The sequence below is a fragment of the Octopus bimaculoides genome, chromosome 8 (assembly GCF_001194135.2).
Source record: "Octopus bimaculoides isolate UCB-OBI-ISO-001 chromosome 8, ASM119413v2, whole genome shotgun sequence".
Taxonomy (NCBI): Eukaryota; Metazoa; Mollusca; class Cephalopoda; order Octopoda; family Octopodidae; genus Octopus; species Octopus bimaculoides.
Window position 1 is genome coordinate 85,835,885 of NC_068988.1, and position 11,643 is coordinate 85,847,527.

The 11,643-nt window shown below is 36.5% G+C and overlaps 1 protein-coding gene across 1 annotated transcript in view; it reads right to left on the minus strand.

Moving 5' to 3' along the window:
• The window catches only part of LOC106870659 (inactive pancreatic lipase-related protein 1), a 98,974-nt gene that overhangs the window by 34,448 nt on the left and 52,883 nt on the right, over window positions 1–11,643 (minus strand). The window contains exon 2 of the mRNA XM_052970243.1: window positions 8,181–8,488. Within this exon, the coding sequence (XP_052826203.1) occupies window positions 8,181–8,488 (308 nt within the window). The remainder of the gene's footprint in view (window positions 1–8,180; window positions 8,489–11,643) is intronic.

Genomic DNA, 11,643 nt, shown 5'->3' on the forward strand with positions numbered 1-11,643 from the left:
TGTGTGTGTGTGTAAGTAACTATGAGAGAGGATAGTACTATCAAAATACCATCACTAGTACCAGCGAATACCAGCCGTACAGGCAAATTAATTAATTAAAAATAAAAGTCAGAGATACTTCTGTGCCACGGAATAGTCACAAAATCAATACAGACATGATAGGAACAGATTCCAACGAACAATAACATCGTCTTACCTCTGCTAGGTAAGCAAAAGTAATGCTGGTTAATTTGATATCATGATTTCGAATTTAGCGCCAAACGGTGCCTGGTTCTCTTCAGTCAGAATCTGCCAGCTAACGACTACTAAATTTTACCCCCACCAAGCCTGCAAATTCGTTTGAAGTAATCAAGCACCATTTAAACAAACAAAATACATGAAATTATTTATAAGTAAATATGAGAGCGATAGTACTATCAAAATACCATCACTAGTGCTAGCGAACACCAGCAGATTAATTTTGTGACTATTCCATGGCATAGAAGTATTTCTGACTTCTATTTTTAGCGATGCAGACGCTCATGTAGTATCCTTGTATGTGTATATATATATATATGTATATGTGTGTGTATGTGTGTGTGTGTGTGTGTGTGTGTGTGTGTGTATGTGTGTGTGTGTGTGTATGCATGTATATATATATATTCGGAATTCATTACATTTATATTCTCATGGTATAACTGTCTTAAAGTGGTATATATACAAGAGGGTACCCAAAAGAAACCGGAATTTTGCAATATTTTATTCACTTAATTTTACATGTTTACACTATTATCGCTTTCAAAATATTCTCCATTTGAAGCAATGCACCGGTCCATAGGCGTTTTCCACTATTCAAAGCAGTGCTGGAACTCTTGCGAAATTATGATTTTTAATGACTCCGTCGTTTTTTTTTCTTCACCTCTTCTACATCAGCAAATTCCGTAGTACCAGCTTTCGTCACCAGTGATGATCTTCGAAAAAAGGTATAGATCAAATTCCCACGCATTCAGTCGTGACTGCTTTTCATTCTCTGTGAGCAAGCGAGGCACAAATTTTGCTGTAACTCTTCATTCGCAATTTCTTGCTCAAAATTCATTGACAGGACCTCCAGGGCACACCAGTTCGTCAATTTTTCGGCGACGGTCCTCCAAGATCATGAATTTTCATGATGTTTTCATTCCTTCGGGAGGTCGATGGTCGTCCTGAACAAGGTTGATCTTCAAGTGACAAGTGACCATTTCTAATGTCTGGGAACCACTCGTAAACTTGTGTTTTACTCATGACAGCGTCCTTGTAAGCTGTTTGAAGCATAACAACTGTTTCGGCCGCTGTTTTCCCCAACAGAAAACAGAATTTCATAGAAGCATGCAAAAATTGACGAACAGGAAAGAAGCACAACAAAACAAAGACACACCACGTGACAGTAGGACTACACCCGACGACGTAGTCGGCAGACTGCTGCCTGAGGGTCGCATCAAGTGGCTTCTAGCAGCGGAGGCTGAACTACAACGGGTTTATCCCACAAGGAACGTTTCCGGGTACTTTTGTGTACCCCCTCGTATACGTGTGTGTGTGCATGTGTGTGCGTGTGTATGTATGTATGTATGTATGTATGTATGTATGTATGTATGTATGTATGTAAATGTTCTAGTGATGATGTGGTAACTAGAGATAAAAGTTATTTAAGACACTATGAAACATATGAATAAATTAATTCGGGATAGGAATATATATAGCACGTCGTCTATGTGTGTGTGTGTGTGTGCGTGTGTGTGTGTGTGTGTGCACGCGTGTGTGTGTGTATGTGTGTGTGTGCGTGTGCGTGTGCGTGTGTGTGTTTGTGTGTGTGCGCGCGTGTGTGTGTGTGAGTGTGTGTGTGTGTGTGTGTGAGTGTGTGTGTGTGTTTGTGTGAGTGTGTGTATACGTGTGTGTGTGTGTTTGTAATAGTTCTCCGGCAATGCTTGATAACCGATGTTGGTTTCTTTATATCCTCTTAACTTAGCGGTTTGGCAGGAGTTGGCGATACAATAAGTACTTGGCTTTACAAAAATATGCTCCAAGGTCAATTTGTTTGAGTAAACCCGTTAAGACAGTGCTATAGCATACCCTTAGGAAAAAGTAAAGATATATATATGTGCATGTGTACACATAAATGTGTGTATGTATATATATATATATATGCATACATACACACACACGCATACACACACATTCATGTATGCATGCATGTATGTATGTATCAATAGAAATCCGAAAGAGCTTTGGATTACATGTCTATAGTATTTGGTCAACTTTGCCTTTCATCTTTTTGATGCTGATAATATAGAATATCAATCAAGTACTGGGATTGATAGTATTGATTAGACCCCTTCTAAAAAAATCAAAAAGTGCTGGCCCCGTGCCTAAATTACAAGCCAGTATCATCATCATCATCATCATCAATATTATTACTATTAAATGCTTAGCGGCATTTCATCCGTCTTCACGTTTTAAGTTCAAATTCCGCCGAGGTCGACTTTGCGGTTCATCCTTTTGGGATTGCTAAGTTAAGTCCTTGTGAAAGACTGGGGTCGATGTAATCGGCTAGTCCCCTCCCACCGAATTTCAGGCCTTGTGCCTTTAATAGAAAAGATTTCAAAGGCGAGTAAGGTGGCGAGCTGGCAGTATGGTTAGCACCCTGGTCAATTTCGTCCGATTCATCCTTTTCATTTAGTCACATTTCTATGTTTTTTGAGTTCAAATCCTGACAGAGTTCACTTTGCCTTTTATCCTTACATGGTTGGTAAAATAAGCAAGTACCAATCGGTGTCGGATGCTGGAATCGATTTAATCGTCTGTTGAAATTGTGGTCTTGTTCTAAAGTCAGAAATCACTACTGTTGAGTCTGCCCTTCCCTAAAACATATGGTTTTGTGTCAACGTTTGCATCCATATCATTGGATTTTAAACATACAGCTGCATCTTAAAACAACATCTATTTACCTCGTTATAATATTCGGGTTGTTTCTCTGATATAAATTAAATCTCTTGTGTTTAGTATATTGGAATATATGAAGGAGAGAAGGGGAAAAGATGAATTGGTTACGCATCTCTTCCATTTACGTGAACAAATGTTATTTAATTGTTAAGATAGCGAATTAACCGAGTCGTTAGAGGTGTTGGATAAATTGCCTAGCGGTATACGTTCCGGATCCTTGCGCTCTGAGTTCAAATAACACCAAGTGCAACTTTAGCTTTGCCTTTCATCCGCTAGAGGTCGATTAACAACATACCAGTCCTATACCGAGATCAATAGTTTCTCTTTCCCCTTTTCAGGAGGAAATTGGCTGTGATCAATCCTGGAGACAGAAGGGCTCCACCAAGCCTAAGATTATCCAAGACACGCTGTATGTCACGACAGCGCCTCTAAGAGACCATCAACAGTTGAGGGATCCAAAGCAAAGCAATTGCTATTTATTTCTAACAACCGTAATTAAGTTTAGCATGCCGACGGGTGATACAATGAGTGAGAAGTGCTGAAACAATGACAGGTCACCTTTCTTTTTCGATGGACGAAGGAAATACAATATGAGTATTGCGAGCAATTATCTAAATAACAACAATAAAAATTTCAATATTAAAAACATCGCAAAAGCAGTGTGCTGGCAAAATCGTTAGAATGCTGAATGAAAAGATTAAGCGTATGTATGTGCGTATGTGTGTGTGTATGTGTGCGCGCATATGTATGTGTATATACGTATAGCGTCCTATGATTTCATTCACAAGAATTGGTCAATCCGATCTACGATTGAAGATATTTATTCAAAGTGCAGTGGGATCAAAGCTAGATCAACGTAGTTCAGGAACGAACGTTTTAGCCATTCAACAATATATGCACTCAATCAACACCACTATTTGACCATTAGGATTCCTTTGGATGAATTTACTTTGCTATAATCTTTCACACTCGACTTCAAAAGTCTGAAATAAATGGATACAGCAGCAGCAACCTATGAGTTGTCGAATTTTCCTCGAGTTCCGCCTACCTGTCTCAGAATCTCTGCAAAAATGTCATGGGTCTGATTTTGACATTAAAATAAATACATCGATTTCGGTAGTCAACAATCTTTAAAAAGATGTGTCTGAAAATATGACAGCATGATTGTTGCTGGGGCATTTTGATCATCGGCTTAGGTTGATCGGAGATGTCGGCTAAACAACAAAATTTATATGAACAATATTGACAATATTAAGAATAATATTACTGATAGTAATAGGCAGCTGCAATACTGCAACAATAGCAATAACAACAACAACTGTGGTGTGTGGTGGTGATTCTGGCAACAAAAACAACAGAGAATATCTAAGGTAATTAATTAAACATTTGACTGTCGAAAAAATTGGAACACATCAGCTCACGCCGTATGGGAACTCCCAAGCATATCATCGTCATCATAATCGTGGTCGTCGTCATTATATCGCTTCACCATCATCAGCATCACTATCATCACCATCATTATCCACAGCAACAGCAGCAGCATCATAACCATGATCATTTTACCACCACCACCATCACCGTCACCATCAGCATCCCCGTAATAATAATAATAATAATAATAATAATATTGCAGCGGTTTTAAATATCATGGATCACTCGAATATTTACAGGTGTGTACCTGACGAAATTCCTTTCCCTTCTCTGGAATCTGATGTGCTAGGGCAGAAAATGAACTCAGGAAACAAATATATATACTTGGACCAAAATATCAAGGCCGATAGCTCTGTGCTTAACAATAACAACAAAAACGAACAATAACTTCAAAAACAATCGCTACTTGAACATTAAGAATTCTTTCCACTGGACAGCTTCTAGAGTCCTTGGTAGTGGTAAGGACGTAAGATCAAGCCCTCAATCTGCAAGGAAAGGAACAAACTGGGCTCTCCTCTTTGATGGCAAAACAAACCATGGAAAAGAAGCACCAACCTTAACTGAAGCGCCCCCTGTGGTTTAATATCAGCCAGCTATCTCAGCTCTGAACTCCAATGCTATGTCATGTGACACTACATCATTATGTGATGATAAAACGTGAGGATCAAGGAGAAAGAATAAATATGGAGGAAGACCACAAGATCGAAGCTTGACGCACCGAAACCAGACTAAAAATTCTCCAAATGCCATTACGTCTACTCATCCAGAACTTACTTGTTGTTTGGATGACAATGGTGCGGTGGGGTTACTGCCTAAAAAGACAGAAAATAAACTATCCTTCCGTTAATGGGAAAAGGGAATTTCTTCACAAAGTGAAATACTTCGATACCAATACTCAAATATTTTTATGTATAGCTATCGCCATACTTTCCATTTCCGAAACACTGTACAACAGTCAATAATGACAAATTCCTTTCCAGCAATAATTTACCAGCATTCTTCAAATATCAACTACATTCCTATGAAATCAATGTATTTTGTGAATATAAAATGTCTCCATTCCCTCAGTCATAATAACAACAATATCTTATTTGTTAATAAAACGTTCCTGTTTATAAAGTGTTTTTTCTGGCAAAAATACCGTTTGTGACTTGATTTAGTTCTCTCGTAATTTCCTTAATAATGAATATTATTTTATAAAATTTTGGAGGAATATATTTTGATGGTGTACATGACGAATAATGTTGATAACTTTATTTTTTTTTTTTTTACTCAGCAAGAAAAAGTCCATACCTTTACTAACTATTCAGAAACTTTCTCATGATCATTGCACAAAGAAAAAGAAATGAATTACATTATCTTCATTGTTATCAATAATTGAAAACATGAAATTGAAAGGCGTGATATAAAAGAAAATTGCTTTTAGCTTTCTACAATGCAGATGGAAAAGGATTCAGGAATACTTTCGATTTGCGGAATTGCGGAAGTTAAAATGTAAATTGAAAATAATTTTGTTTTGCATCCCAATTTTAGTTTAGTTGATAAATAATATCCAACAGTATAATGCAATATAGTTTTCGTGGTGGAGCGATCAAGTTATTTAATGGTTAAAAATATTAAAAGTATAATTTATTTTCTTAATGAAAAGCAAATTTTAAATTTTAAAAAATTTCAACGACATAATCGTCATTTACATCTTAGAAAACAAAGATGCATTGTTTTTGAAACAGCGAATAGTATTTGTAAAAATATGAAATTTCATGGACAGAGTAATTCGTTTTCACACCGATTTGATTGACTATACTTGGAAAAACCATTAACAATTTTTTTCAAATTATGTATGGTGTTCAAACAAGGATTTTTCCAAGCTTTTGGGGTGAATTCATGTGAAGACAGTGACACGAAAACGATGTGGAAAAAAAGGTACAAAATACTAGTCAAACCAAAATATTCGAAAATTTATGCTAATACGATGTTATCAAGGTAACCCAAAACAGGTTAAGTTTAAAGCAAACTGAAATAGTATCTATAATATATAAACATATACAAAAAGAAAGTTAAGAAGAAATATGATATTCTTAGAAAAGCCAATTTAGTATTTAAACTTATGATGACGTCAGTAGATAACGAAAGAATATAAGATAAACAAAGAAATTCTACGCCACCATATTTAGTTATCTAGCTATTTATGTATGCTAAAACAAAGAATGCAAAAATTATGCTGATTAGATTATAAGAAAAGCAATTATTATGAAGGTGTCATTTGCTATTGAAATATTTAAATGCTTTTCTTTTTATACTTATGGGAACATTTCAACGTAAGACTGGTTCTACAATTTAGTAATTCTAATTTTGAAGCAAATATATAGTACATTTCCTCTAGACAAAGATCACATTTAAAATTACCAGTATTGTACGATGGAACGTAGTTAATAATGGATAACTTGCACATAATCAATTCAGACATATAATGTAAACACATCACTATACACAAAACCCAATATCAATTCCAAGTGCTAAAATATGTGCATATATGCGTATGTGTGTGTGTATGTGTGCGCGCATATGTATGTGTATATACGTATAGCGTCCTATGATTTCATTCACAAGAATTGGTCAATCCGATCTACGATTGAAGATATTTATTCAAAGTGCAGTGGGATCAAAGCTAGATCAACGTAGTTCAGGAACGAACGTTTTAGCCATTCAACAATATATGCACTCAATCAACACCACTATTTGACCATTAGGATTCCTTTGGATGAATTTACTTTGCTATAATCTTTCACACTCGACTTCAAAAGTCTGAAATAAATGGATACAGCAGCAGCAACCTATGAGTTGTCGAATTTTCCTCGAGTTCCGCCTACCTGTCTCAGAATCTCTGCAAACATGTCATGGGTCTGATTTTGACATTAAAATAAATACATCGATTTCGGTGTTGATTACACTTAGAACCCGAATGGGTATCAGTGTTTATCACCAAAGAATTTTCTCCAACTATCAATTAATTGCATTCAATTTTACAATGCATAATAATAGGACACACAAGTATATATTTTGAGTGTGGGGTATAATATAATCAAATTCACCCTTTCGTCGTACTTGATGGATTCTTATTTTAACAATCTTATAAATATGAAAATAAATTTAACCCACATACTATGATTTTCCCCAGAAAGCCAAACGACAGAACTAAATACAGTTACACAGTATTTTGTCCACTACACTGCAGATTCTAATATTCACCATTCTAACAATAATAAAAAATGTTAACATTGGTACTCACTAAATATTTAGAGCGAGTGTCTACACCACTGGTTCTCGACTGGGGTCCATATGGTCCTTGAGGGTCCATATGGTCCTTGAGAGTCCATATGGTCCTTGAGGGTCCATATCAGATTTTGTTGCTAAAGTTTATGTGCAGTAAATTGGTTCTACTTCTACAATTCACAAAATATTTTAACAATTTTTTATATAATTCCCAATGATAGAAAATTATAAAAATATAATAGGATTTTTTAAAACATTGAAAGGCTATGAGAGTCCATCAGAGTAAAATGGTTTTATGTTCGAAAATCAAATCCCACCGAGGTCAACTTTGCCTTTCATCCTTTTAGGGTTGGTGAAATAAGATACTAGTCAAGTACTGGGGTCGATGTAATCGACTTACCCCCGACACTCAAAATTGCTGGCATTGAACCAAAATTAGAAATAATTACAAGAAAAAAATTACTATTAAAATTATATCGAATATAATTATATAAAATTATTTTACATTATATTTAACGTACCTGATGTTGAAGGGCGATGGCCATGTCGTGGATCCATTTAAAGTTCTCATGATTCGGATTGAATCCAGGAATAATAACTTTTGTTGGGAATCTATACTTGAAATGATTCTTACGGGATTTTCCATCGATTCTGAGAGGTTTCCTTTTAATGGAATACGGTGCATATATCCAAAACCGGGTACCAATTAGAAAGGGACTATCAGGCAGAAGATAAGTGTTGTTATAAGGGTAAATGATTGAAAAACATCCAAGTGTGCGGAAGCACCGCTTTTTTATGTGGGTGCTGTAATGAGGGTAAGTGAATGCCACTGAAATGAGAAAAAGATAAAAAGAAAAGAATAAGAATTTAATATGGATGTTGGGTAGATATTTCGCATTATATTTCGGGATCAAAATTTTACAGAAATTCGTTTTATTATAAACTGCTGATATTTTTGGAAGACTCGTATATGTATATTACACGACCTGTTAGAAATGTATATGTAATTACATGACCTGTTAGAAATAAACTAAATCCATCTTAAATCACATTCTATCCTCATCAGAAAGGCGGAACACTATGGATGATCTAGTTTTTGGTGCACTCTACCTAAAAAAGGAAACAGAATGAAACACTTTTTATCATAGGATTGCTATGTCACGGGTGGTCTTTAGTTAAGCAGCCACACTTCACACACACACACACACACACACACACACACACACACACACACACCATGCAGTATGCTATGCTAAGATCGCCCACAGTTATTGACTCCCGGGTGTCATCATACAATAGGAATGCTCTTATTACTAGCAATACATCAGGAATTCCCTAGCATCTGTACAGTTTGTATAAAAAGATAACAGAAAATGTATGATAGTGATTACACAATATGTTACTTATATCATCTCACTAACGTACTACGGGTGTAACGATGTGTGGAAACAATTGCAATGATTTTGAATTAAGAATGGTGTATTTACGGGGGACGTAAATACACCAACATCGGTTGTCAAGCGGTGGTGGAAGGGCAAACACAGACACACAAATACATAATACTTTCTACTGGAAGCACAAGGCCTCAAATCTGGGGGAAGGGATTAACTCGATTACATCGACCCCAGTGCGTAACTGAAACTTATTTGATCGACCCCGAAAGGATGACAGGTAAAGTTGACCTCGGCGGAATTTGAACTCAGAACGTAGCGGCAGACAAAATACTGCTGAGCCTTTCATCCAGCGTTCTAACGATTCTGTCAGCCTACCGCCTTAATAATAATAATAATAATAATAATAATAATAATAATAATAATAATAATAATAATAGCCATCTATTACTTAATATATGTGTGCTTGGTTTTTTTCTGATTCGTGAAGAAAACATATTGACCAACTCTCTCTCTCTCTATCTCTTTCTCTCTCACACACACACTCATAAGTATATTAGTACGCAAACGCATACATGCACTTGTGCACATGTTTCCATTCTGGTCTTTACCTATTAATATTAAACCGGAACAACTGAGACACTCCCTGCATAACCAACACATCCTGCTGCATTATTTAAGAGCTAAAGCTGAATGACTACAAAGAAATGCAAATTTAAAGCCGGTATGTTTGCCTTTTTATGAATTATAAATCTCGTTGCGAAACCTAAATTGTTTCGCAGTCGGCTTTTAATTGAAACGGGTTGTATGTATGTCGATATTAAATTTCAGATAATCCTATAAACGATGTGTTGTGAATGCTTAATTCACAACGATGTGATTAAATGAGGTAGTAATGGAGGTGTGGAAAAGTGGGTAAGAAGCTAGGTTTCCAACCATGATGTTTCAGGTTCAATCTAACTGTGCGATACCTTGGGTGTCTTCTACTATTGTCCCGGGCCGACCTAAGCTTTGTGAGTGGATTTGGTAGACGGAGACTGAATGAAGCCCACCGAATGTGTATGTGTTGTTGTTTTTGTTATCCTATCACAGCTTGACAACAGGTATTCGTTTGTTTACATCCTCGTAGCTCAGTGGTTCGACAAGAGAGACGGTAGAATAAGTACCAGATTCGGAAACAAAGTAGTGGTGTCGATTTGTTCGTTTAAACCGTTCAAGGTTGTGTACCACCACGGTCGCTGTACAATCACTGAAACAAGTAAAACAAGTTGCTAATCTATTCATTAATCTATTCGCTGGCCAATTCTTTTTTTATTTTATTTTCATTTCGTTCGTCAAACAAGATTAAGTTGTGAATATTGCTAAAGCATTCATTCTACTTCGGTTGTAAACGAATACCTTAAATCTTCCCATTATCCTCACCCTCGTCTCCCCCCACACACACACCACCACCACCAACACCACTATCACCAACACACGAAACAAGAAAATCTGTTGAAGAAATTAATATTCATGAGGCGGCGTTTTCAAGGTTTTATCAGTTGCATCCACCGTAGTCATTGTTCTCCTGCTACATCTATCAGTGTAAAAAGGACAGGGAGAAAATCACACCACCAGACATTCTGAATAATGCCAATCCTCATTACCAAGAGAAACATAATCTGATAAAGATGATTATAATCCTAATCTCTGTGAGAAATAATTGGTCACCAAGGTGGCGAACTGACGGAATGGTTAGGGCGTCGGATAAAATACCTCTGTACTCCAAGTTCATATTCTACGAGCTCAGCTTTGCTTTGCAGAGTCGATAAAATACTACCAATCAAGCGGGGTGAATTAATTGACTGAGTTGTTACAGTATTGGATAGAGTTACTCGCCAGATTTGTTCCGACTATCTGCGTTCTGAGTTCAAATTCCACCCAGTCCACTTTGCCTTGGATTGATAAAAATTTATCAATCCAAGGCAGTGGATTGATGGACATGTAAGAACGTCCGATAGGATACCTTATTCCATCTCTTTGCGTTCTGAGTTTGGCTTAAAAAACCAACACCTGGTTACTTAGGGGGGGGTAAGTGTGCGTGTGTGTGTGTGTTACCTGTGGCTTTGAAGATTATTTCCTCTTTCCCTCCCTTCCACCAGTCACTGAAGCACTACAAATGATAATGGCGGCTGACTTCTCTTTTGGTAAAAAGGTAAAAGAACTGGGAGTAATCTTCTTCGGTAAAACCTATATTGTGGAACTAATGTTTGAATAAGATTGTGTGCCGTGTAGAGAAGAGGTATTGGATAAACTTGTATGTCATGGGGAAGAATAAAACTTTGACTAATGGGCTGCCGTCTAGTTTAACTGAAAAATTGTTCTCACTCTCTCTCTCTCTCTCTCTCTCACACACATACACACACACACGCACACACACACGTATACATGTGTGTGCGTGTGCATTTTTGATGAAGGGGCAGATATCCAGAACTTCCAATTGGTTTCGTAAAGGCATCTATAGATATCTATAAAGCCACACAGGTTAAATAAATATACATACATACATATATATATATATATATATATATATATATATATATATATATATATA